Raw genomic sequence first — 27,587 nt, forward strand, 5'->3', positions numbered from 1 at the left:
TTTGTGTAATTATTGTATTTACAGTAGACAAAGTAAAGGGCAGATAAATATGGGTAGGAGCACGCTGATACTGATAGACAGTGCTGGACAGTGAATGAACAGAGGGCGGTTTGGCAGCTTAGTGTAAAACCGTCAAGCATTAGCTAGATTTCCATTTTACTTCACAGAAAACGTGGGGCAAGTTCCGAGTTATTAGCTAAAAGTACAATACTCTGAAGCTGTCAACAACACAAGGAAATGACATGACAACGTTCAACGTAGTGGTGAAATTCTAGTGACCACCAAGCTTCAACGTTTCATTGCCGTTGTGTTTGAGACCGGGATCGAGCTAGTATCAAGACAAGACTCAGTCAGAGCGGAGCGACAGTGGCGTAGCTAGCTATCAGCAGCCAACTGAAGTTTAACATTGCACTTCTACGAAGAACAAAGGATTGTTTGGGGATAATTATTCGACGCCATAACATTGTCAAATGCTTAAAAAATTAACCTACTTGGAGTTTTATATTAGCTAGTTGCATATGAGTTTTAAAAGGTAGGTTCATTTAAACTTCGTCATACTCTCTAGTAGAAGTGAGTTAGCCAGCTTAGCTAGAGCTAGTTAGCTAAAAGTAAAGTGCTAGCTAGCTAGACTAGTACTGTAGTAGTAAGCCAAGTAAGTAGGCTTATTATACTATTTAGAGTTAGCTAGTTAGCCCAAGTAAAGATATTTTGAATTGTCAGCGTTGCAGACCATGTGTTGAGCTGTGCTATCAGTACAGTATCGAGTAAGACAGGGAGCAGAAATTTTGAGAGCCACACCACAGTAGTTAGCACTAGAGCTAACTTGGGGGAAAAAATAGTTCTCATTTTTACGTTTGACTAGTTGGCAAGACTACCTGTGGGTTAGTCTCCAGTATACTGAAGCATTTGTTTGTTATGATTGAGGCTACCGTGGGACGCCTTTATCATGCAAACATTTAATTAACTCAACTTAATTGATGCATTATCGAGGGTGTTAAGTTACTGTAGACATGGAGCAATCAGTTTACGCCAGAGCAAACAATTTGAGCAACAAGCTTATCTGATGATGGTAGTCATTATAACTCTTATTACATTTAGTTTTAGTATTGCACCGTTTATATAGGTCTTTCTATATGTATACCATCCCTTGCCTCGCTAATTTTCTTACATTTTTGTTTGTCTCGCTGTTTGCCTTAACAGCAGGAAATGGACCAGAGGCTACACTTTGAAGCAGCATCTTAGCAGCGTTATGCAACCAAGTTACCCAAAACTCTACATTAGTAGTTAAATCATCTGCTTCAACGTTTGCTAGATGTAAAGGTAAGTTGGTATTAAGGAGCTATCCAGTGAGCTGCTGTCATGGAAGTATTTCCCCGTCCCAGCGGTGAAATTCAGAGAAGAAACCCACAACAGGACTTCGAACTTATTCAGCGAGTGGGAAGCGGCACATATGGAGACGTGTACAAGGTATTTTGCTACTTTTTTCAAGCCACCGACATGAAAGGAATTAAGAAGGTCATTCTAATACATTTGCTCTGGGCCTTCCTGCTTTTATTAAATGATTCACAATGAGTCCAGAGTTATTTGAATCAACAAAACAAGAGTAACATATGTTGCCTTATACCAATGTTCATAATGAATCATTTGCTTATTTATTAAATACATTAGATTCTTAGGGTTTCTGTGGTCATGCAGCCTGACCATTTTTCACACACATGCAAAGGATGACTTGGTGACCAATATGATCTGATGTGAGAGAGGCAATGCAGCCTGTCTGCCATGCCCTCGCCTTACAAAGCAATCGCTGCTAGCTCCCCCCTCCCCAGACAGTTAACTGGTGGAATGCAGTGCCTGGTATTCTAGCCGAGCATGCGAGCCCAGGACTGAGGCGGAGGGAAATAAGATCAGGCCTCTGTCTAAACATGCACCCGGCACGGGTGTGTTCAATGCAGTCCCAACAGTGAAAATAGTCTTTCTCCTCCCGGTGCAGATGGTGTTATTACTACATTGTATTGGATGTTTGTTGGGGAGGGGGGGGGGGGGGGGGGAGAGAACGACCTTCCTGTAGTTGATTCCCTAAATCTTAAGCATCAGAACTTGTCCACTTGCTTTGATGTCGATCTCGATGATTGAGGAAATGAATTGAGCGCTGCAGGTTTCCCTGTTCTGTCGGGCCAGTCACATGAGGTGTCTCCTGAGCAGGCAGCAAGCTCGCCTGTTTCTCCTCCAGGGTGACTTCCTATGTTGGTACATGTCTCCTCTGTCCCCCAGATCCTGAGGTATGCAGCATACCGGACCAGCCTCCAAACTCTCACTGACCTTTCAGCCGGCTGCGTTCAATATTTACCCTCATCAAGTTTGGGGTTCATTACGCTTCACCTCCCTTCAGATATCTGTGTATGATGTGTGGGCCCTGTCAAGACGAGAAAAGCTTTAAGCAAACATGAACTGCGTAGCAGGCCCATGACGTTATGTAGATTAGCCGCATGAACAGCCAAGCCTCTTCTGGTTTGAGAAGATCCAAAGAGGCCTTTGCGAGTCCTGGACAGTAGGGTCGTGTTTTGCGTGTCGTCGTGGCCCCAATGCTCAACTGTGGGATGCGTCGTGTGTTTTGCTGAGTCACGACGGCAGTGACTGTGCACAGGGGTGGACGAGGCTGATGGTTTATGGGTGACTCAGTCGTCCGTCCAGTCTGGTCGCTTTCAGGGCTGAGGAGATATCCTGGAAATATCGTCTTTCTTCTCTGGCTATGTTTCAGTTTTCAATGTTATTTCTTTTCAACAATCCAATTATAGTCACAATCCAGAGATTTATAACAGTCATTTGAAACATGATTCGTGTTTCTCGTAGCTTGTATGAGTAGCAACGTGACCCAGAATCTAGGTCTGTGAAGGCCTATGTAAACAAATAACAAATATGCTGCCTGCCCTGTATCTACCTTTCCAACCCTGCAAATGGATCTTGCATGTTGCTAACAGTGACTATATGTTAACAAGGTGCTACAATTACATGAAACATAGCACCATAGTTGACATTTTACTTTTGTCAGGCACTCGTCGAAAGGAAGGGGAATGTTTTTTTTCCTGTAGCAATTGTCCTGCGCCTCAGATTAACACCTCTGTGTTTTTTTTACTGTTTTCAGGCTCGAAACATTCAGACAGGAGAGCTAGCTGCTGTGAAAATCATCAAGCTGGAGCCAGGTGAGTCATCTTGCCTTCAGAATAACTGTTTATTTTGATTGCACCTCTATGCTAGAGCAATGTCATTTGTGAGAATAGGAAACTCGTGCTGGTGGAAGATGTAAGTGCCAGAATGGGGGAGGGGGACTCTTATGATGTTGGGGGGGGGGGGAGATTTCTGTCTTGCTCCAGACCAGCTTTTGACTTGATGCCCCAGTGACAGTGTTTATGTGATCCAGATTAGAGGGATTAAGGTTTTGGTCCTCCATTGGCCCAGACAAAGCACCGCAGATGGAACAGTCATTGAAGAACAGCTTTCTTTCGAGTGTGTTGTCCATCTTCTCCCCTGTGATGATTAGGAAGGAGGGGGGGGGGGTTCCCGGAGGTTTGAATGTGTCCTGCTCGGAGCCCGTATACGTTGTAATAAACGTTCCCATTGGTTTCAGCGGTCCACTGCCATTAAGCCTACAGCTCGTTCCATCTGTCAGTGTTAGGAGCTGTAAGAAAGAAACCCATCGCTGATCACATCCTGAAGGATCTTCCACAACACCCTTCAGGACAGCGAGGGGATCAGTGTTTTTTGGCGTATGAAGCAAAACAGGAGGATAATAGATCGGTGAAGCACTGACGCTGAAGCTGTTTGTTCTGTAAAGATGAGCGATGGGGTCAGAGTGTAAAAGAGCCCAGGACTTCCTGCTTCAACAGGATTCTGTTCTGAGGTGTAAACACGTGCTCCAGTGGAGCTAGACAGGTTAGACCAGGAGTGACGGGGGTGTGACTGCAGGACAATGTTGATCTGGTAGCTGGGAGTGGTGATCCTGGAGTTCTCTGGGCACTAAGACAGAGTGTATCTGTTGTATCATACCGCTGTTGTGATGTGTCCCATGGCTGAAAAGTATGACTTTTGTTTTCTGGAAGAGTTTGAGATGACAGATGTATTTTGATTGATCAACCTAACAGTATGATTTTATATTATATGAATATATATAAAGATTGACCCTCAGTATTAACTATAAATTTAGAAATCGCACTGCATGTGATGCACATTTAACACTGCCTTTTAAAAGATGTGGTTTCTGTCTGAGTAGGGGAAGTGCTCATTCGGGGAGGAAGTGGCCTGATCTCATGAAGATGGTGGACTTGTTGTCAAAGTCTCCTCTCACTAAGTCGAGCTGAAGTCGTCGCAGTTCACATTTTTGTGGCTCCCGGTCCCATTGGCTGCATATCTGAGATGGCACAGCCAAAAGCTCATCGCTATGGAAACAATACAAATGCAGACAGTGGTTGTCAAGGCATGCACTGGGATGGCCTGTGCCTCTAATTGACCCCCTCACAGCTTATTACCATACTGTATAGGGTAGCCAGATGGCATATTTGAGTTATTTACGACTTCCTTGGAAATGTCTCGAGAGAGCTGTATCCTCATTTGTAGACAAGTGACGGGTGTCTGTAGACTGGGCTGGACAGACTTGACAGATAGCCAGGTTGGCCCTGAGCGTGCAACTAGTTGGCAGGACCTCGCGGCGGCTACCAGGAACAGACCAGGGAACCAACGTAAAGAGGATTTAAAACTGGAGTTAAATCGAGCTCCACCAGGTGATTCCACGCGAGCTATTTTCAGCTGGCACATCAACGTAGCTCTCCCTAGCTAACTCTGACCCGGCCACACATGCTACACAATGCTCCACCTTTCTTGCCAACAGGTTTAGCGTGTGCATGTGGACGGCACTATGGTATATGCAGACTGACCCTGGGGGAGGTTGCTCCAGATTGTTCCCCGGGTCACCTGACCCTCACCCAGTCCACTGGGGGAGGAGCCCAGAGCCTCTGTGGTCCTCCTCTCCCTCCAGGACACTCTCCAGAGCCTGGCGCTCTTTCCTCCTCTTGTTTGGTTCCGTCGCTCCTAAAAGGGAACATTACCATGAATCACAGAGCTGGTCTTCAGTCAGCCCGAGTCAGCTCGACTGTTGATGCGAGCGTCGACCATATCAGCTGTCTGAACACCATAACAGAGTCTGCTCTCCGAGAGAGGAGGGTTGAGGGGCAGGCACGTCCTGTTGGGCCTCAGACCAGCGTGTTAATGTGTTCCAGTCAGTCAGGCCTGTGTCGCACTGTCCAATTGGGAGCAGATGGTCTCGCATAGTTCAGCCCTCTATGTCCTAGCGATAGAGGAAGCATTGATGTGTCCAACCGACACCCAGCCAGAAGCTAACTTCTGCATGCTGATATTTATCGATTGCTGCCGTGGAACTTGAGGTGCAGCCAACTGGAGTGGAATATGGGCTCTGTAGAGTGCGTGGTGTTGCTTCTGCATCCTGCCTGCCAGACGAGGCTGTGGTTTTCAGCTCGGCCAAACAAAGTGAAATACTGAGTGGTTTTCTAGAGTTCTCGTGTGTGTGTGTGTGGTGTGTGGGTGAGATGTGCTATAAACTTTCTCTTCACGTGCAGTGTGCCATTTAGAACTACTGCTATCTGAGCTGCTCACTTCTGAAATGAAAATAGTGGAGTGTGTGTGTGTGTGTGTGTGTGTTCACACAAGCTTGTGGTGTGTGTTTGATTTCTCTCTCTCTGCTTCTAGGGGACGATTTCTCCATTATACAGCAGGAAATCTTCATGGTGAAAGAATGCATGCACCACAACATCGTGGCCTACTTTGGAAGCTACCTCTGGTAAGGGCCAAGTCTGAATACCAGCAGTTTTGTGTGAGCGAGACGGATTTGACATTGGATCTTTCCAGAAAGTCCCTCTGAAAGGCATTGCAGAAAGTCCAAAGCCCTTTCCACCACCTCTGCCTGCCTGAGCTAGAAATGAGGCCAGAACGCAGTGTTTTTCCTGTTGTGATGCCGTGTGTGTGTGTGCTGGGGCTGGTTTCTCAGAGAGATCCAGCCCTGTAGGTCTCCCCCTGTCTAGGACCTCCAGCAGGTTTACCAGAAATCAAAGCCTTGATGTGTTTTATGAACCCATTAGTATAGAGACGTGTTTCATCACAGCATGTCAGGCTTGACTTGGAGCTTCAGAAATTAAAGTCACATGGTGTTAACGGCTTTTACTCACCTAAGGAGTGTGTGGGGGGGGAATATGTACAACATTTAAAAAAAATACAAATAAACTGAAAACAAAACAGAACAAAGGAATGGCTTTTACGTACAAAGTTGTCAGCGCCCTCTCAGGCTCAGTCCAGGGAGACTGGTCTGGTCTAACCGTCTCCCCTCTCCCCCTCCAGCCGGGAGAAGCTGTGGATCTGCATGGAGTACTGTGGAGGAGGGTCCCTCCAGGACATCTACCACGGTGAGCTAGCTGCCTTGGGTTTTACGGGCCAGTCAACACGCTAAAGTAATCCGGGTTATTGTTGTTGACATTCCTGAAGGTTCTCCCGTTGGGATTTGCTGCTGGCGTAGATCCGGCTGCAAGCTAACTCTGACCTTTAGCCCTGGCTGCATGAACTCGGATGACTTGCATGTCTCCCGTCTTCTGAATCTCTCCCTTCTTGTCTCTCTGTGTTCAAGTAACGGGGCCTCTTTCCGAGCTGCAGATAGCCTACGTCTGTAGGGAAACTCTGCAGGTAACACTTACCTCCTCCTCAACCAGGTTGACATTGCAGTACATTCATGTCATTTAGCAACAGCCACCAGGCTTGGTGCAACCATAGTTTACAATGCAAAAATCCCATCTCAACTGCAATGTGTCAAAGTACAGTGCAACAGTCACATCTCAACTACACTATTACATAGTACAGTACAACAATCACATCTCAACTATTATTATAGTATTACATAGTACAGTGCAGCATATATCATCTACTGTACTGTCCTCGATGTGTCTGCAATTTCAACCCCAAACACTCAACCCAGCATTCTGTTTCCCAGGGTCTTGGATACCTGCACTCCAAGGGCAAGATGCACCGCGACATCAAGGTAACCGTCCCTCGCTCCACCCTGAACCCTCTGAATCTAGCTGCGAGGCGGTCAAGCCAGCTAGGGTGTGAACCACAGGAAAGAGAGGGAGAGAGAGAGCAGGGAAGCACGTGACCCGCTCGGTCACCGCCAGCGGTTTCCAGATCCCTGTGCTAGCTCGCTCCCACCCCCTCGCTCGCCCCTTCGCCGGGTTATCACAGCAGGGCAGGGCCTGGCTCTGCTTAACTCCACACACACACACACACACACCCACACACATGACTTCCTGTTTCCTCGGCCCCGGGGCTCCAGGATGCCTGGCGACAGGCCTGTCAATCACAAACACCTCTCTCTCTCTCTCTCTCTCTGAGGCAGCCCACAGCCAGGGTACCTGCTAAAGCACCCCAGTCAGCTACAGCACTCCTTCAGTGGGTCAGTGGGATCACGGTGCTGGTGGAAATGTATTACACTGTTCTCATGGTTATTTTTGATGAACCAGGAAGGACGATTTGAAAAAAAGGAGATTTGAAATCTCTTTTGCTACAGCGACCTGGCCAAGATGGGCACATGACACACTGCTACAGCAATCATCTAGTAAAAAAAAAATATATATATATATATATATATATAATCACGAACCCTCTGAGTAGCATAGCGAAGACATGCATTTAAACATGCTTAGTTGTCAGTAGAGAGGATTTGAGAGCAAGGCTCTCATGGCAGTGCAGAAGTGAGAATGGTTAAATTGAGGGTTTAGGTTGGTTGAGGGGCAGTTCTATGGGCATATGTGAAACCCTCTGTGACATGCTTGCATGTAAAAATGGTTATACAAACACATTTGATTTGAATTCTACCTGTTTGCCGTGTCTGTGTCCGCAGGGGGCCAACATCCTGCTGTCAGACAACGGTGACGTGAAGCTAGGTGAGCCTGTTCTGCTGCGTCGTGACTGGAGTCGGAGGCTGTGGGGTCGGAGGCTGTGGGGTCGGAGGCTGTGGGGTCGGAGGCTGTGGGGTCGGAGGCTGTGGGGTCGGAGGCTGTGGGGTCGGAGGCTGTGGGGTCGGAGGCTGTGGGGTCGGAGGCTGTGGGGTCGGAGGCTCTGGAGTCGGAGGCTCTGGAGTCAGGCTCTCTTCAGCGATATGGCTGTCTGCCCTCTGTGAGTTACCTCACCTGAACAGACCTGTCCCTCTGTTTCGCAGCTGACTTTGGAGTCGCAGCCAAAATCACCGCCACCATCGCCAAGAGGAAGTCCTTTATCGGGACACCTTATTGGTGAGTCTTTGTCCGTGTCTTAGGAACGAGCCAATCAGCGTGTGAAAAGGGGTATTGTGGCCCTGCTGCTGTTGAGGAAATGGCTGCTTTTCTTGTTTGGGTTCACGCTTGGCATATTCCTGGCTGGGGCATATTCCTGGCTTGTAGTCATAGTAAACCTGTTTAGTCTCTGTTTAAAGTGAAGTCTTTATATGAGCTCTGCCTATTTAAATTACTTACAATTCGTCTATATATTAGCTTATACTTCTTGCTAAAAGTTTTTCCTTTTTACAGCCTCATAGCAGTTCGTTCTGTCTAAAGTATCTGGATTATGTACAACCTCCATAAAGACTTCCTGGATGTATAAGTGCCTGCTTGTGTTTTTTGCGTGTGTGCAGGATGGCACCAGAGGTGGCGGCCGTGGAGAAGAACGGAGGCTACAACCAGCTGTGCGACATCTGGGCCGTGGGCATCACCTCCATCGAGCTGGCCGAGCTGCAGCCCCCCATGTTTGACCTCCACCCTATGAGGTACCTCCTCCCATGGTCCACTTCCACCCAATCAGGTCGTCTGCCGTTGTGTGTGTGTGTGTAAACGAGGGGTGTTTCATGTTGTGTGTGTGTAAACGAGGGGTGTTTCATGTTGTGTGTGTAAACGAGGGGTGTTTCATGCTGTGTGTAAACGAGGGGTGTTTCATGCCTTGTGTAAACGGGGGTGTTTCATGCTGTGTGTAAACGAGGGGTGTTTCATGCCTTGTGTAAACGGGGGTGTTTCATGCCTTGTGTAAAGGGGGTGTTTCATGTTGTGTGTGTAAACGAGGGGTGTTTAAACGAGGGGTGTTTCATGCCGTGTGTAAACGAGGGGTGTTTCATGTCGCCGCAGGGCCCTGTTTCTTATGTCCAAGAGCAGCTTCCAGCCTCCCAGGCTAAAGGACAGAAACAAGTGGTGAGTCTCCCCTCTTGACAGCGCTGTGTTCATGTTCCGTTAAAGACGGAAGATTCTCACCAGACATCAGTGTTTCCCACACATAGATTAATTTGCGTTTCGTTATGATTATTTTTAACGCTATTTAAAACACGCAGTGTATTTGTTCAGCTGCATTTCCTTTCCCTGCTCTCCCTCCATCTCTCTAACTCGTGCGTCTCTCAAATACACATACACACACACACAGTCACAACACCAGCACACGTTTGCAATGCTATGCAATATCAGCGAGCCTTCCGCACCTAAAAGTCTAGGAAAGTTGAGGCTTCTTTTCGCTGGGTACCATGAACATGTCTTAATCTGCTAGACAAGTGGGTTCCCCTTCGTTGTTTTGGTGAGCAGTCTCACGAGCCCTACTTACCAGATATATATATATATATATATATACCCCCCCCCAGCCACAAACGGCTTTCTAATCTGTGGGAAACACTGGACATGGTGGATGAACATGACAGTCTGCCAGTGCTGCACTGACCCTTCACCCGTCTCCCCAGGTCCACCGCTTTCCACAACTTTGTCAAAGTGTCTCTGACCAAGAACCCAAAGAAGAGGCCCACAGCAGAGAAGCTCCTCTCGGTAATCCACCTTGTTCCTCGGTTTGGAGGATGAACCAGGCAGGAACGTGGCTTCCTGTTTGTCGCACTGAACAATAAATCCTGTGATGTCACAGGGACAAGAGGAATGTGTCAGCGATGTGGTCCAGATGACTTTGATTAATGAGACGAGGGTTAATTACTGTATTTGAAACTATAGAATTGCTGTAATTAGACTGGCCCAGTGAGCCCTCCCAGGAGATGGGAGTCTGGCAGATGGTTCAGATGTCTAGTAGTCTTTCTCGCAATTGACTGCACCCGTGATCGTGTTTGACGTTGTCGTTTTCATGTTTTGAACTGCTTCTGGTAAAACCCAGACTGTTCGTTGACTCTGACCACCCCGATAACAACTCAGTTTGGATCCATGACTTCCTGCTGTACTTTCTACATGTACCATTTCTATTTGCTGTGTTGCTTTTGGATAAAAATGTCCCAATTTGTGGAATGAACTGTGACGTGTGTTTGTGGCTGGGTTGCAGCATGTCTACGTGGGCCAGACGGGTCTGACCAGGAGGCTGGCGGTGGAGCTTCTGGACAAGATGAACAACCCCGACAACAGCCAGCACTTCAGCGAGGTGGACGACGACGACCTGGAGGTACTGCCCCGGCCGCTCGTGCCCCGGGGGGGGGGGGTGCTCTGCTCTGTGTTGAGGGCCGACCGGCCTGCCTGAGGAGACGTCCTCGTCCCTGGGGAGGGGCTCTCTACTGCGGCCTGCAGCAGTTTATCTCCCCCTTTAGCTTTTAGATCAGTTTTTATAGTGCAGATGAAAGTTAGTCAAAAATCCCCCTTTTCGGGCCCTGTGTTGTCTGACCCAGTTTCTGTTTGCCCTCATTTTCTCAACCTATAACTTTCCCTCCTCGGCCTAACTTTCTCTCTCCTAGTATCCCTCCCTGCCTCTTTCCTTCCCTTTCTCTGCCCTTCTCTCTGCCTCTCTCTCTCTCGTTCCCTTCTGTCCTTGTCTCCCTCCCTCCCTCGCGCTCTCTCTACCCCTATATTAGTATTCCTGCTGGTATGAACATGTCACTTGTGTGCAGGCCAAATACATGGTCCCAGTGTCTTTAGAAGACCATTGTGCCCGTGTCCCCTGACGCATCCCTGCTCCAGCACAGCAGCCGCCCTGGCCTGAGCACAACACACAACCACAGCACACGGTCCACACCGACATGACGTGACACACATGCTTGGTTCAGCTGGAACGGCGCTCTGCGGAGCTGTCCTCTGCTGCATGAGCCGCGCGGACTGACATGTCCCCATGGCGACAGGGTTTTAGTGCTCCTGGATAGCTTATCACTGTTGGACCGATTAAATGCTGATAACGCTTTTATGACCCGGCTCCTCTCTCTCTCGGCTACTGGTTTTATGACCTGACGACATGGGCGTTTTTGTAATCATGTGAGTTGTTTATCGGTTTTCACGCGCTGATGATGGTCCCGGTGTGTTCCTCCCCAGCCCCTGTCTGCAGTGAGACACACCATCCGCTCCACCAACAAGCAGGCCAGGTCGGAGAGGACGCGCTCTGAGATCAACTGTAAGTGACCGGCTCCACCCGGCCCACGCCCCATCACACTGCTTTAGACAGACCCCCCCACCCCCCTCCCGATTGGGCGTCCCAGCTGTCAGTGGGTGCTGGAAGACGGGCTGGGTCTCTCTGAGGCGGCCGGGGTCGATCCTGCTAATCCTGGAGGGTGGCACAGGGCCAGGCCGCAGCATGGGCGCATGCTGTAAAAATAGCCTGAGATTCACGGAAGGGAAAGTGGCTGGAGGTCTGTGTGTGTGTGTCTGACTGGGGCGTGTGTGGAATGGGCGTTTGTTGGATTTGGACGTGTGTGATTAAGGCATTTGCGTGTGTTGTCTAGAAAAGAGACTGCTGTTACTGCTTTCCCGTTGGTAGAAAACCCACCATTTTCGAGAAGACGCAATGCACTGTGACGCCAGAGTGTGTTTGTCTAGTAGCAGAATGGCTTGTGTGTGTGTGTGTGTGTGTGTCATGTTCCGTAACAGCAGCAGCAGCCCAATGTCCTGTCCTCTGTTCTCCTTGTCCCTGGGGGAGTGTCTGTTTGCTGTTGTTTGAACGAGCAGTGAAATGTAGCAGGAGAGTCCCAGTGTGTGCAGGTTCCTTACCTGTCAGACCAGTCCCCAGCACATGCTCCTTGTCTGGAGGTCCCCAACATGGCTGGAGGTCCCCAACATGGCTGGAGGTCTCCAACATGGCTGGAGGTCCCCAACATGGCTGGAGGTCCCCAACATGGCTGGAGGTCTCCAACATGGCTGGAGGTCTCCAACATGGCTGGAGGTCTCCAACATGGCTGGAGGTCTCCAACATGGCTGGAGGTCTCCAACATGGCTGGAGGTCTCCAACATGGCTGGAGTTTCTTAACACTGTGACTGTCCCTCCCCCTGAAGCCCACAGTCCCCCAGGCCAGGCAAGCCTGTGTCCCAGCCCTGGCCCCGCCCAGGACAAAGGGGACCCAGGTCAGTGACAGAGTAGTGAGCTAGCTGTTCAACTGCATGTGACAGTTTCCTGTCAGTGTAACTTGAGTCTTCAATCAGGGTTCAGAAACCTTGTTTCTAAAGAAAGGAATGCCAATACGATCTGAGGATTAATTATATATATATATATATATATATATATATATATATATATAAAACGCTCTATGGGATCTATATGTGTATATGAAATGGGATTTTATAAATGTATTTCTAGGTCTTAGACACAGTCTGATGTGTCTAGTGTAGTGTCAGTGTTGACATACCAAGCTGTTGATGGTGAAACAGAAAGGAAGAGTGGGTGCAGTGTGAAAGCCGTCGTTTCCCTGTCCTCTACAGTAGAGGTTGTCTGGTGGTTTCAGTGTGCTGGTGTTCCTCAACCTGTCCTGCAGCCCAGGCCCTGTGTACAGTCACGTACAGAACGGCTTGGAATGTGAAAAGAACCCTTACAACAACCAAGTTCTGCAATTCCCCCCCCACACACACACACACACGCACTTACTCATCTATTTGTACACTAGAAACTTGACGACAAGCACTTTGTCATTCCTTTTGCATCATGTCACCTCCAATTCACTGGATAAGGAGTGACGAAATATGCATATTCTCAGACAAGTTCTTTGTTTGTTTTAATATGAACCTTTTCTTGCCTTTGGCACCATATAAGTGACGAGGGACTGCACCAACTCAGAAGAGCATGTGACGGAGAAGGTCATGTTTACATTGTTCCAGTCCAAACTCCCCCGAGAGATTAGGCAACTCATCCAGTTCAGGTGTGGCCTGACGTCACTCCTCCTGGGCGCGCTGGATTTAACCCTGGGTGCGCACCAGTGTGGGCCGCATCGCTGGAACAGGTGCTGAGTCACTGAGCCTGAGGGAGTCCCATCACGACGAGGACTGAAAGCCAAACCGCCAGCGAGCGCTGGAGTGGAGTTAGTCCCCTGGATTGCATTACCGAGTCCCTTTGACCGTGTCAGAGTTTGTGTGTTGCATGAAGGTGTTTTTGAAGGCTGTGCTGTCGTTCCTCAGCCACTGTGTTGGAGACTGGGGCCCTCTAGTGTCGGCAGGGCGTATGTGTTCTCTAATGCCTCTTGTGCCTTTTCCAGTCGACAAGGTCCAGTTTGAAGCTCCACTGAGGAAGGAGACGGAGGCTCACTCTGAAATGGTGAGCATCTCACTCTCACATCAACACGTCGACTCGCTCACAGTCATGTTCTCGGCGTCGCTGGTCGTCCACCCCGACTCCTCCCGCCCCGAGGGGGCGGAGCCGGCTCCCCCGGGCGGTGGTGATTCGCTGACGTGTGTTTTGTGCCGCTCCGCAGGACGTGACCAAGGACAGTGACTTCCCCTCTCCCTGGGGGCCCTTCGCCGAGGGAGGCATCACGACCAGGTGAAGCCACGGCAACCGTCACCGTAGAAACCAATCCTGCTTACATGTTTGCCTCCCAACTCCTGACTGATGTCCCATCCTCAGGGATGTTAGGAGAAGAGCATGGTCCATTGAACATGGACACCTCAGTGCATATTCTGAATCTGTAGCGAGAGAGTGTTTTAGCAACACTCGTGTTCATTTACTAATAGTTATGATGTACTAATTCCCCTGCTTATTCTAACTGACCAAAGCATAGAGAACTAAACTGCCATCCATTTGTGTTGACCATCTTCACTGCTGGAGGTGGTGTGCTTGTTCTGGTCAGACTAACCTGTGTCCTCCGTGCCGTGGTCCTGTCTCAGCATGACCCCTCGCGTGGTCGGAATGTGCTCAGTGATGGAGGTCTTCCCCTCCTTCTTCACCATGTGCTTTGACTGTGCCCTTCTTTTTGTTTCCCCTCCTCCTCCTCCTCGTGGCTCTCTCCTGTCCTCTCAAGGAGCCTTCTCAAAAGCGTTGAGGAGGAGTTGTTTCAACGGTAACTTCACGCTGTGTGTCTCTCGTGGCGTGCCGTCAGCTCCACTCCTCCCCACTGGTGGTCGTGTGTGTGTGTGTGCGGCAGGCCTTCCTTAGCCCTGTGTGCCGTGGTGTGTGCGCCATGCCCCATAGCCACGCCCCATAGCCACGCCCCATAACCACACCCCATAGCCATGCCCCATAGCCACGCCCCATAACCAAGCCCCATAACCACGCCCCATAACCACGCCCCATAACCACGCCCCATAACCACGCTCCATAACCACGACCCATAGCCAAGCCCCATAGCCACACCCCATAGCCACGCCCCATAGCCACGCCCCCTAACCAAGCCCCATAACCACGCCCCATAACCAAGCCCCATAACCACGCCCCATAGTCAAGCCCCATAGCCAAGCCCCATAGCCACGCCCCATAGCCACGCCCCATAGCCACGCCCCATAGCCACGCCCCATAGCCACGCCCCATAGCCACGCCCCATAGCCAAGCCCCATAGCCACGCCCCATCCATCCCATACCTAGTTTGTAATGGGAGGGTTGGGTGTAGCTCAGTGGTATTTGACATGAATCTCTAATGAATCTAGATCAAGAGGTCATAGGTTTGAGTCCCCCGTCCCCCTATATATATTTTTGGATTAAGCTTCTGCTTAACAAACACATTTATTATTAAAATATATATATTTTTTTTATGTATAATTTATTTACCGTAGCTGGCTGGTGATTGCTGGTAGTCAGAACAAGCAAGATTGTTTAACTGTGAAGTTAATGTTGCCACACATAAAATGACCCGTTTATGGCAAAGTGTTAACACACTTGGATAGGACTGTAGTTCTCATGCAGTACAGCCGACGAGCTAGATCATGATGAGCCAGGGAGTCCTGCTAGTTGGAATGTCCGCCGCCTGTTCTCCTCAAGGCTGGAGGTGTTTTCGCTGAGCTTCTCAGATCCCTGCAGCTTGCTTCCTACTCTTATGTCATCCAGTCTCGCCTCTGCTTGGCCATGTCTGTTCCCTGCAGCAACCCTAGAAATACCATCACGGTCTCTCTCCTGCCTCTCTCTCTGTCACTCTCTGCCAAGCACTGTGGTGTTTCAGCTGTGCTACCTGTAGTTACTTCTATGGTCGGGCACACCTGGTCGGATGTGGGCCATTGATCATCAATCATCAGTTCCTTTCCTCTAGTCCCCGTCACGGTACTCCTGTCAGGGTAGGAAGTACTTCACTCCCCCCGTCCTCCCCTCTGACTCCTGCCTCTCTGTCCCCCAGCGGCCACGTCACCCACCTGGAGGATGCCTTCGAGGACATAGAGCTGTAAGAAGCACTGCTCCACCACACTCACCGTAGCCTACCCCCCACCCCCAGCCCTCACACTCAATGTTCTCCCTCTGCTTTCAGGTCTACCCTCAAACAAGGAGTCCCTCCTCCCCTGCCCCCCAAGGTGAGGACAGTTTGAGTGGAGTTGTAGTCAAACTATCGTAGAATGCAGTAGAGTACAGTAGAATGCAGGAGAGTTGGTGTCGAGTTGTAGTAGAACTGGACTGGTGCTTTTATTCATGTCATTTAAACCGTTTCTGTTCGTCCAAGGTGCTCCCTGTGAGCATGGAGCCATGTTAACCCCTGTCTCTCCCTCCCTCCCCCCCCCCAGCCCCGGCTGAGCAGCTCGTCAGAGGAGGTGGGCCTCCACGAGGAGCGGAGCCTGACCGTGCGCAGGTTCCCCGCTGCCGAGAGCAGCCCGGGCCCACGGCGCCAGAGCAGCCCGGAGCAGGGCAGCAAGGCGGAGCACGCCGCCCCTGACTTCCTGTCCGCCAGCGTCAGCAGCCCCGGGAGGCTGTCTCGCGCCTCTGACCCAGGTAGCACACACACTCGCAACACACACACACTCATAGACTTGCACACAGATGAACATGGGCGCATGGACGCGCACACACAGTCCAGAGAGCCTAGCTGGCCCAGTAAGTCACTTCAGGTCCCTAACTGGCTTGATTGTATGGTTTATGTCGGGGTCGCTTTGTCTAAATGAGAAACCATTTTGTCTTTACAAGCTCTCAGCCTGTCAAAATGTAAAGGTAAGGATGGGTGGCTTTATGTAACCATATCTATATACTGTATCTATATAGGTTGATACAGGCTCTACGTTGTGTGATGTCATTGAGTAGTATATTGTTGAGATGGTTCATCGTTATGCTGTTAGGTGCGTTCGACTTCATGCAGCGCCAGCGTCGCCTGCAGCCCGAAGTCGAACACACCTATAGTTTTGCTGTGGTTCTGTCTTGATGACTGGACACAGCCTAACCCCCCCCTCCTCCTCCTCTCTGTGTGAACAGAGGACTCTGACAGCAGTGGTCATGGAGACAGTCCCAAGCCCGCCCCCAACCATCCCCACCCCAGGGAGAAGAAGGACTACCCTGTACGTCTGCCTCACCTCCCACCACACACGTCATGTCCGCGCGGGGCCCCTTCCAACCTCCTCATTGTGGATCGTGCAGCCTAGGAGCTTTGAATGACTGTTACCATCCATCTCTCTACCTAGCTCATCTAGTCTGTCTCTCATCATATCTAATCACTCTCTCAATCTCATAGCTGATCTATATATCTCATCTCTCAGTTTTTCCTCAAGCATAACAGAAGGGATTGTGTAGGAAGGAAGGATATTTGCGAGTGATAGTGTGCATGGTTTTATTTGTGGTTTGGTCATGCAAAGTTTCCGTTTAGTTCGTCTCCAAGCCACTGACTGACACAGTGCTGAGCCTGAGAAAGATTGTTCCCCTCCTATTGGATTGAGACCATGCTAGCTGATGAGGGGGCGCTGAGCAGTCTGCAATGACCTCATGACACAGGCTCGTGTTGCTTTCAGGGTTCACCACTGTAGTTCAGCTGGCCAACAGCCCTGAGGAAGACTCAGATCTGACTGAATCGTTTCTGCCCTATCTCTGTATCTTGCATCTTACTGGAGTTTTGTTTCCCCCCCCCTCCAGAAACCTGCCATCAACGGCCTGCCTCCCACCCCTAAAGTCCTGGTGAGTCAACCTCAGCCTGGCCTCTCCAGCATTCCTGCTGGATCGCTTTCCACTGAACACCCGTCATTAAACCCTCTCTGACCTGCAGTTCAGTACCCAAACCCTGGCTCGCCTGTCCCATGGTTACTGTGGTGTACGATGATCGGCCCCGAGCCCGGGCTCAGTCAACAGGCCTGGGGTCGACACGGGGAGCGCTCTGGGGGCGCGGCGGTTCTGCGGCGCTGGCTGAACTCTGTCCTCCTCTCTCTAGATGGGGGCCTGCTTCTCCAAAGTGTTTGACGGCTGCCCGCTGAAAATCAACTGCGCCACGTCATGGATTCACCCCGACACCAAAGGTGACGGCAGGCACATCTCACTCGTGTGCTTTTGGCTTGTTTGGTGTTCAGGCGTAGGGGTTCAACTCTCTTGAAGACGTGGTGTCACATGAGTGCCAGACCGTACCACAGGGAGGGGGGGGGAACAGTCGTTGGCTGTGTTCATGCATCACTTCAAGTCGTGGGTGAAATCCCCAAAAGGAAAATCCTTTTTCAACAGAAAGCTTTTTTAATATATTTGTAAATGAAAGTAAAAGGCTGGTGGCGTGTACAGCTACTTTTTAACGTTAAGCACAAAATGACCCTCTTCTTCTTTGTTATATTTAGACCAGTATCTGATTTTCGGGACTGAAGACGGCATCTACACCCTGAACCTGAACGAGCTTCACGAGGCGACGATGGAACAGGTGGGACCCCCCCCCCACCACCACCGGATGACTGGACCAGATGTCGCGTCATCCTTCCGCCACCATTTAAACGGCACTTAGCGGCTGTTCCACCTCTCGGAATCTGACTGATTGTCCTCGTTCTCCTTTCAGCTTTTTCCAAGGAAGTGCACCTGGCTCTACATCATTAACAACAACCTGATGTCACTGTCAGGTGAGGGGGGGGGCACTCCCAGCAGCCTCTCTGTCAGCCCCAGCAGCACCGGCTGCTTTGGTGTCTGCTGATATCTGATTGGCTCTGAGGCCGGTACAATTACCTGGTATCTGCAGCTCGTGAACAGCAGTTAGTTTGAAAGCTATTGAAAGGGCTCAGATGGGAGACGTCTGACTTGACAGCCCGCTCCGACACAGCCAAATCTGTTATTTTTCAGTTGACACCTGAGGCCCGTTCCATAAAGCGAGTTTACGGAATAAGCCAGACTTATGTCAGTTAGTCTGACTCATTTCTAGTATCGAAACTAGCCTGGACCGGTGCAGACTAATTGTCAGGCTTAGACCGTGTTGTTGCTGAACCAGACGTTCCTGTAACACCGACCCAACGGGAAAACCATGATTTACCACGGACATTCTCATTTTCTAATTCCCATCAGTTCAATATGTAGGCTACATTTATAGAAAATCTACTTAAATGGCCTACAGAGGCTACAACATTTAGCCTAATGCTGATGAACAATAATTTGTTACACACCAGCCTATGGTAGTTTGTGATTTCAAATGTTTTGGCGTCAGGCATAGGCCTATATCTCAATCTAAATGATCCAACTATAATTTTCATAGCTATATAATTGTTAATAGTAGCCTACAATTGCAAAACAAACCTAAATCCATCCAAATCCCATCTATCCTCCATTTTCCCAACACAAAAAAAAACATATTAAAAAGTGAGGCTCCTGGATAATGTATTGATTAGCATTAGGCTATTTATTTAAAATAACGTCAAAGTGAATTTAGATGTATTTAGAGGGTGTCTGTTTTTTAATCAACAAAGTAAAGGTCTAAAAAAGAACCTTGACCGTTCATGTCAATCATGGCGTGTCATTTTAGTTTGATGAAGCGGTGGATGAGGGAGCTGTCAGTACAAGGCTTAAAGGGAACGTTCTTTATGGAAGAAGTCACGTGGCCGTGTGCATCGCTTTTGCCGTGATGGATTGTATGATCCATGTTTTACCTCTTGGGCTGCTTAACTAATTCAAGTCAAGTTTAGGACGTAAGTCCCTTTTTTGAGCGGCCTTTATGGAACAGGCCTCTGGTTACACTAGCCAAGGCCTTTTGTAAGCAAATGATGTAGCTGTTTGATGGATTTGAGTCATAACTCGTAGTACAAATGGTGGTTGTCTTTTTTTTGTTGGTCTTTGCTTCTGCTTTCGTGGCTTGTTTCCTGGCTCCAGCTTCCCCTCATCATCATCATCTGTGCTGAACGCGGGTCTGGCTGTGTGTGACGTCCACCCACAGACTTCTCTAGCCGGATCATAAATGCGATTTACCACTGTGTCACTCTTGGGTCTCACCTTTAGCTGTCTGCCACCCTGCGTATATTTAATCCGTTTTCTTCTCCTCTTCACTTGGCCACTCTCCCTGCTCCTCTCGTCTGGCTTGATTTGATATCCTACTAATGGCCTCACCAGAAGGTAATCATGCTTCCTTGTTCCATTCCTGTACCCTGGTCCTTGTTCCATGCCTGTTTCCTGTACCCTGTACCTTGTTTCCTGTACCCTCCTACCCTGTTTCCTGTTTCCTGTACCCTCCTACCCTGTTTCCTGTACCCTCCTACCCTGTTTCCTGTACCCTCCTACCCTGTTTCCTGTACCCTCCTACCCTGTTTCTTGTACCCTCCTACCCTGTTTCCTGTACCCTCTACCCTGTTTCCTGTGCCCTGTTTCCTTGACCATCTATCCTGTTTCCTCTACCCGTTTTCTTGTACCCTGTAACCTGGTCAATGTCCCGTACTTGTTCCCTATTTCCTGACTCTGAGTCACGGCTAACCTTCCTATACATGCTGCTGATTCTACCAGATTGGGGCATTTAGAGGGGAAAAGAGAGACAGAGAGTGTGTGGTATGTTTTAGGGCTCTCCGTGAGAGAAGGTCTCCGTGTAGAGAGAGACTCTGACCCAATGTCATGTTTACACCCTGGCCACAGGGAAGACCTTCCAGCTCTACTCCCACAACCTCATCGGCCTGTTTGAGCAGCTGAAGAAGCCTGGCCTGGCGGCCCAGTTCCAGACCCATCGCTTCCCAGACAAGATCCTGCCCAGGTGAGAGAGTCTGGCCTGGGTCAGCCAGGCTCTGGCCTGGGTCAGCCAGGCTCTGGCCTGGGTCAGCCAGGCTCTGGCCTGGGTCAGCCAGGCTCTGGCCTGGCCTGGGTCCAGGTCCCTCCCACTGGAGGTCATCTGCGTCTTTACGACTGTGGACACGAGCTGACTGGTTTTGTGTCCACAGGAGATTCGCCTTGACAACTAAGATCCCAGACACAAAGGGCTGCCACAAGTGCTGCATTGGTGAGTTGCGTGTCCCCCGCCAGCTCTCTTTCGCTCCGTCTCTCTCTGTGTGTGTGTCTCTCTCTCTCTCTCTGTCTCTGTGTCTCTCTCTCTCTCTCTCTCTCTCTCTCTCTCTCTCTCTCTCTCTCTCTCTCTGTGTCTCTCTCTCTCTCTCTCTCTGTGTCTCTCTCTCTCTCTCTGTGTCTCTCTCTCTCTCTCTGTCTCTCTCTGTGTGTGTGTCTCTCTGTCTCTGTGTCTCTCTCTCTCTCTCTGTGTGTCTCTCTCTCTCTCTGTGTCTCTCTGTCTCTCTCTGTGTGTGTGTCTCTCTCTCTCTCTCTCTGTGTCTCTCTCTCTCTCTCTGTGTCTCTCTGTCTCTCTGTCTCTGTCTCTCTCTGTCTCTCTGTGTGTGTGTGTGTGTCTCTCTCTCTCTCTCTCTCTGTCTCTGTCTCTGTGTCTCTCTCTCTCTCTCTCTGTGTCTCTCTCTCTCTCTCTCTCTGTGTCTCTCTCTCTCTCTGTCTCTCTGTCTCTGTGTGTGCTCTGCTGCTGTTGTCTGGCAGTGCAGTGAGGCTCCCACACGGCCGTACAAACAGGAGAGCATCTCCCAGATGGTCCAACCATGGAACCGTCTTCGACTTTGTTCACTGCTTCTCTCTGCTTTGTGCGTGTCCTTCCTCCGTCTCCTGACCTATCCCCTCTCCTAACCAATCCCCTTTCTCCTCCCTTCCCACCCCAGTGAGGAACCCGTACACGGGTCACAAGTATCTGTGTGGAGCGCTGCAGTCTGGCATCGTGCTGCTGCAGTGGTACGAGCCCATGCAGAGGTTCATGCTGATCAAGGTTAGTGGCTCACCTTGTCCTGGAACACTGTGCACGCATGCACAGGCACGCACTCAGACATGTTCCGGAGCTTTCTCTGTAGTGACCCCCGTGTGTCTCTGTCTCTCTGTGTTCCTCTGCCTCGTGCCCCTCGTATTGCTCTACTCTCCTTGTTTTTTTACCTTTCTTTCTTTCTCCTTATCTTTCTTTCCTTTTCTCTGTTTCTCTCTTCCTGTCTCTTTCCTTCTGTTTCTCCCTCCCTTCTCTCTCTTTCCCTCCATCCCTCACAGCACTTTGACTTCCCCCTGCCCAGCCCTCTGAAGGTGTTTGAGATGCTGGTGGTCCCAGAGCAGGAGTACCCCATGGTGTGCGTGGCCATCAGCCAGGGCACCGAGCCAGGCCAGGTGGTGCGCTTCGAGACCATCAACCTCAACTCCTGCTCGTCCTGGTTCACCGAGATGGGCTCCCGTACGTATAGGATGAAGGAAAATGGGGGGGGGGGGGGTAATTAGCTTTTGAACACATTTAACGTAATATACCCCCAATTCCCAAATCGCCGCTCTGATGCAGTCAGACGGTAGCTGCTATCCAAACAAACAAACAAAACCTGGATCATTCTGATGAACCTGAGGACCTTCTGGATGGGAAGTTCGTGTTCCAAAAAGACAAAGATTGAACATTCCATCAAACCAAAGTGATATGCACACTCTGCGGGAAGACGTTATCGTTTCAACAAAGCAATACCAGCCTGCAGTACTACCTGTGCCAAGCATGCGTTGGTCGGCGAGGGGAGTTCAAGTGGAATTTGCCAAAGCACCCTCACTGAACAGCGTAGGGCCCTCACTAAGTCTGCCTGTGACAAGGTGACTAGCACAGTTGCCAAATGGACTGCAAAAAGCTGTAGACCGATTTTAATATTGTTGAGGACGAGGGGTTCACCAAAGTTTTGCGAGTGGTAGGACTCGCAACGGGGGACTCGAGCATCAAAGCACCGCAAAGGCGCACGATATACACGCATACCGAGAAAACCAGTGATATGTGATTAATCACGATTAATCCACAGAAGCCTGTGATTCTTTTCTTTTTTTTCTTTTTTTTTACGTGTCATCATTTCACAGCCCTGGTGTTGATGTTGTTGCTTGTCAGATGTGTTTGTATAAGGCTGACCTTGAAAGTGGCAGTTTGAAGCTGTGAGTGTGACCCTGGTGGTGTTCTCTCCTAGCGGGACATCAGGTGGACGCCATCCACGTCACCCAGCTGGAGAGAGACACCGTGCTGGTGTGTCTGGACAGTAAGCTCACCCTCCGTCACCTCGCTCACACACTCCTGTTCCCCGCACACATCCCTGTCAGCAAACATCATCATTCTTTGTTGCCAACGCTAGTTGTCGACACCCATTTGACATAAAGATATTTAAGTGTGATATCTATATGATAGGCCTTGCCTGCCTTGATCGTTGTCATGGGGCTTTTCTCGTTGTTATAGACGGCTGGCTTTCACAACAGCAGGAAGTGTTGAAGTTATGTTGTTGATACAGGATCTCAGCCGGTGAACTTGGCCCACTAAGACCTGATTGTGCAGTGTACTGAATCACTAACTAAATACAGTCTAAACGCTAAATACTCTGTATGAATACTAAATACGCAGACAAAATATTTATTATTTAGACAAATAACGAAATGCTTTGTATCCAGAGCGACTTACAGTAAGTACAGGGACATTCCCCCGAGGCAAGTAGGGTGAAGTGCCTTGCCCAAGGACCCAACGTCATTTTGCACGGCCGGGAATCGAACCAGCAACCTTCTGATTAATAGCCCGACTCCCTAACCACTCAGCCATAAATAATGAATACTCAGTTTTAATACGAAATAGTCTAAATTAAATACTCTGTAAAATATTGTATGTTCAAACACTACCTTACCTTATTTTTTCAGAAAATTTGAAGATTGTCAATCTCCAGGGAAGACTGAAGTCCAATAAGAAGCTGGCGTCAGAGCTTAGTTTCGACTTCTGCATTGGATCTGTCGGTGAGCCCTGTCTCGTGATATCTAGTCACAATTCCGTTTCTCTGACTGGGAACGTGAGAGTAACTAAGCGCCCCAAACCCTTACTTTTAATTGAACCTATCACTTTTCAGGAAAACCTTCAGCGTTTCAGGAACCTTTTTGAAATGAACATTCATTAAGTCCCCTCACCCACAACCTTTCACCAGAAAGTATTTTTTGACAGCATGGGGACTTTAGTCGGGGTGTTTGGTTGCTCTTTCAATGCTTCTTTAGTTATGTGAGAGCGTGGCAGGCTGTGTCTGGGGCTGATGTCTGTGTCCCCCTGTTCCTCCCAGTGTGTCTCCAGGACAGCGTGCTGGCCTTCTGGAAACACGGCATGCAGGGAAAGAGCTTCAAGTCCAACGAAGTGAGCGCTCCACAACACACACACACACATTGCCACCACACACACACACACACATTGCTATGACACACACAGACATTGCCACCGCACACCACGACACACACACCCCAACACACACCACAACGACACACTTCACCAGATACACCCCACACACTCAAACACGATGAAACACACCAACACCCCCCCTGCCGATGGAGGGAGCTTGCCATGTCTTATCTGTGCGCTGGCATGTTTGTTCAACACCTGAGGCCGCCGCTCCCTGGGGCCGCGCTGACCCGCTCCGCAGCCTCCCTGAGGAGGAGCACGCAGCGTGTCGCCGTGACCACCCCTGGGAATGGAGTTACCCTCCTTTCACCCAGGACTTCATGTTAACCTGATCACAAGCACCTGCACACACACCCACACACACACTCATGCATGCAAACAGAAGTTCAGAGATCACGGCGAGGTGAGGCGTTCCAGGTGAGCCAGCGCGTCCGACAGGGCTGTGTGCGAGGGCCCGGGAGCAGCAGTCAACTGGCCGGGGCCTCTGGCTGCTCTGGCAGCTCTCGCTGGCCCCCGGGGGAAATGTCAGGGGCCATGCAAAATTTATGTTCAATCACAATCGCGACAGCTGCAACACGGGGAGTTCTGCTGAATAATTCAGCCGCCGTCTCCCCGGATGACGGCTTTGAAAAGCGAAGGCAGTGAAGAGGGCCGAGCCTATTGATCCCTGAGCGCCTCAGAGATGGCGCCGCCCGCCCGCCCTCTCGTCCCCCCCACCTCCCCCCGCCTGTCTGAAGGGCTGTGCCTCGGGGGTGGGGGGGGGGGGGCTCACGCCTGCCAGGTGTGACCGAGCCTCTCTGCTTCAGCGGGCCGACCTGACGGGGCCTGACCGACACGCGCTCACAATACAAGATGGCCAACAAGAGATATTCAAGCTTCAGGGGAGGGCTGTGGTGTCGTTGTGCCTCGGAAGGCCAAACCCTTCTCTGTGTCCTGGCTGGGAAAACGGCATCCATAGAAAGCATAGACAGGCCCTGTGTCCGAATAGGGTTAGTCTGCCCCCGTGTTTGGAACATGCTTTGATTTGTAGCATGGAAGGGTCTGTATAGTTTGTTTCTGTTTAGTCAGTAACTCCCTGAAGGAACCACTTGTATCCTATTTGATGTGATGTCACGATCTCTGGGGCCAGGCAGGTTTAGACCACATTTGCTCCATGACTCATCATTTTCCATTGCTTCGTCTGCAGGTGACCCAGGAGATCTCGGACCCCAGCCGAGTGTTCCGCCTCCTGGGATCTGACAGGTGAGACCTTCAACTGGGAGGAACGACTCCCCTGAATCCCTGTCTCTCACGTACCCATCCTCCGGCTTTCTCAAGCTCTCGCTCTGTCTGTTTGTCGCTCTGTCTTCTATCTCTGTCTCCTATCTACTCTTTTACTTTCCTTCCTTCTCTCTCTCTCTCTCTCTCTCTCGTGCTCTCTCGCTCTCTCTCGCTCCCTTATCCCCCCCCCTGCTTACCCTCCTCCAGTCTCTACCTGTTGGCACAGCAGGGCTGTTTCAGGAGTGTGATTTATCTTTAGCCCCGTGACCTCTATAAAAGCGAGCGTTGCTCTCTCTAGCCAGGGGGGGGGGGGGGGGCGGGGGGGAGCGTCCTCCCTCCGGTCTGTTTTCACATCGCCTGGAAACCGCCAAACATCCCCCCCCTCCTCCCCCGCCTCTCTGGAGATCTGAGAGTTCTCCCAGCGGCACGCTGTGGCTGCCTCCGTCGCCGTGGCGACGTGAGGCGGGCCTGGGGCGAGGCCGGGTAATAAATCAGGCGGCCATCTTTGACGGTTGAAACAGTCGCGGCCCCGAGTGGGAATGGTGTTGCCCGGTTGCAGAGCCAGATCTCAGGCCTATGCCTGTGTTGAATGGGGATCCGTCCAGGGGATTCATCTGTGTGTGTGGGTGAGATCAGCACACGTCATCAACCACCACGCATCACCTCTCGCACATGTATTCCTGTAACCAGGCAGACAGCAGAGCACCTCTCTGTGTCTCTCTATACCTCTCTCCCCCTCTCTCTCTGTCCTGGTCGTCAGACAGCAGAGAGGGGTGCAGTGGGCTGCCTCCACCACGGAGACAGCCGGAGGTGGCTCAGCACACGTCGTATCTCTGTCCAGGTGGCAGGGCCTCCAGGCAGGCCAGGACAAGTGAGCTGCCCTGGGCCCCCGGGGCCCTGGACCCAGCCCTGCAGTGGCACCAGGACAGCCTCTCCCTGCCCTCCCCCCCCATGTTTTATTTACCAGTGCCAGGGCACTGCCAGCCTGGTTTGAGTGTCTCTCAGCGCCTCTGTAATTTCATCTGATGGGTCGGACAGTAGGGACTGTACCCTGCTGTCACCCCTCTCGTCTGTCACCACCACGGGATGCGGCATGTGGCTGAAGATGCGCCTGCTCGTCATGGGCAGCCCCCCCCTCCCCCTTCTGTATCATACCAGGCATGTTCTCACACAAGAATGGTCCTTTTCGAAGTTGGCCTCTCTTAAGAGGTGTGTGTTCCAAACACAAACCTCAAGGTCGGACGACAGCTTTTCCGCCTCCTGCTTTTTTCAGCTTTTCCGCCTTCTGTTCCATGGTGGTTTTTGGTTGTTGTTGCTGTTTTCCGACTTGTGGTTCTGACGCCGTGTTTCTGGTCTCTGGCAGGGTGGTGGTCCTGGAGAGTCGACCCACAGACAACCCCACAGCCCAGAGCAATCTGTACATCCTGGCTGGCCACGAGAACAGCTACTAGCCCCGGCCCTGAGGAGGGAGGCCCCCAGCCACGTGGGGAGACCAGCCCGGGGGTGGGAGATATGACCAGACTGAGCTCAGCACTGGCCCCAGTCAGCTGACGACTGCAGGACTTGGCAGCCGTCAAGCTGCTTTGTCATCCAACACAGGAGGCCCAGAGCTGGGGACCTGCATCCACCAGTACAGCCTTCCACCCGGGACACCTCCACGCCCAGTGAGGACCAGGGGCCACTGCCCAGCAGGGAGAGCCCGAGCTCAGGGACAGTCTGGCCCAGCATGACCTCAGACCTGCACATTCTGTTGGCTTCTCAATGATCGATATCTAGAGGTGAAAAAAGTGCCATTAAATTCACGTTTCTTAGCAACAACAAAAAAATATGGGAGATTTATATATTTTGAAAAGCCCTTCATAACAAGAACTTACAGATGGGACTTGAGGTGAATGTGCTAAGCCTAGACTGGGGGGTATGTCCGGCTCAAAACTAATATAGTGGTTTGACCAGAACTCCCATGTCTCTTACTCGATGTAGGCAATTTAATTATTTATTAATCTCTAAGCAAAAAGGGTAAGTTAAATTTGTATGTGAACCAGTGACGGGGGCAGCAGTCCTGCTGTGAGAGGGACCCTGCGAAGATCAGCTGCCTGTTGAGCAGTCGCTGGGCAGCTTTGGGGTTATTTTAACTGCAATGTCATCCTGCTCCTGCTGCATATTTTAGACGTTACAATGTAAAGCTTTCTTTCTCTCAGTTGTTTTCAGTTTTTTTAAACCCATTTACTTGTACTCAATATTTGCACCATGTAAGCACTTTTGTACATTTTCTTTTTTTATTTAAATGACAAAATAAGGGAAAATGCTTGTTTTTTTTCATAACATCTTTGGCATTCCCTTCGCAAAACCTAATGTATGCTGTTTTTGTAATAAAAGCTCTTGTTAACAATATGAGCTTCTGGGCATGTTGTCTCTTGCAGTCAAGTGGATGGTTGGGATCTTTCACATTTAACTCATTTAGGAGATGCTTTCATCTACTAAATGACACACTAATAATGTACACTGTACAGATGGA

General features: G+C 50.3%; 1 protein-coding gene across 2 annotated transcripts; it reads left to right on the plus strand.

The window, feature by feature from the left end:
* The first annotated feature begins 63 nt into the window (after positions 1-63).
* Positions 64-27,461, plus strand: map4k5 (mitogen-activated protein kinase kinase kinase kinase 5). Of its 2 annotated transcripts, XM_084684618.1 has the most exons (34): positions 64-532; positions 1,201-1,467; positions 3,143-3,200; positions 5,758-5,848; positions 6,403-6,467; positions 6,686-6,741; positions 7,046-7,093; positions 7,952-7,994; positions 8,270-8,342; positions 8,720-8,851; positions 9,204-9,266; positions 9,800-9,881; positions 10,378-10,494; positions 11,349-11,427; positions 13,493-13,551; positions 13,709-13,776; positions 14,255-14,293; positions 15,557-15,601; positions 15,686-15,728; positions 15,936-16,140; positions 16,615-16,697; positions 17,266-17,307; positions 17,558-17,642; positions 17,949-18,028; positions 18,161-18,221; positions 20,206-20,320; positions 20,505-20,563; positions 21,276-21,379; positions 21,649-21,826; positions 22,581-22,649; positions 23,293-23,385; positions 23,700-23,770; positions 24,999-25,054; positions 26,436-27,461. In XM_084684618.1, exons 2-34 carry the CDS (start codon positions 1,360-1,362, stop codon positions 26,521-26,523), a joined length of 2,658 nt encoding a protein of 885 aa, XP_084540744.1. In that variant the 5' UTR covers positions 64-532; positions 1,201-1,359; the 3' UTR covers positions 26,524-27,461. The 2 variants fall into 2 exon arrangements, with proteins under 2 accessions (XP_084540744.1, XP_084540745.1); XM_084684619.1 differs by lacking the exon at positions 14,255-14,293.
* The last annotated feature ends 126 nt before the right edge of the window (positions 27,462-27,587 follow it).

Source organism: Hypomesus nipponensis, chromosome 3 (genome assembly GCF_054491055.1).
Source record: "Hypomesus nipponensis isolate SF chromosome 3, ASM5449105v1, whole genome shotgun sequence".
Lineage (NCBI taxonomy): Eukaryota > Metazoa > Chordata > Actinopteri > Osmeriformes > Osmeridae > Hypomesus > Hypomesus nipponensis.

Coding starts and splice junctions, on each gene's coding strand:
- map4k5 (XM_084684618.1), top strand. CDS start 1,360: ATGGAAGTATTTCCCCGTCCCAGCGGTGAAATTCAGAGAAGAAACCCA. Junction 13,552..13,708: donor CGGAGGCTCACTCTGAAATG/GTGAGCATCTCA, acceptor GCCGCTCCGCAG/GACGTGACCAAGGACAGTGA. Junction 16,698..17,265: donor GGGAGAAGAAGGACTACCCT/GTACGTCTGCCT, acceptor CCCCCCCTCCAG/AAACCTGCCATCAACGGCCT.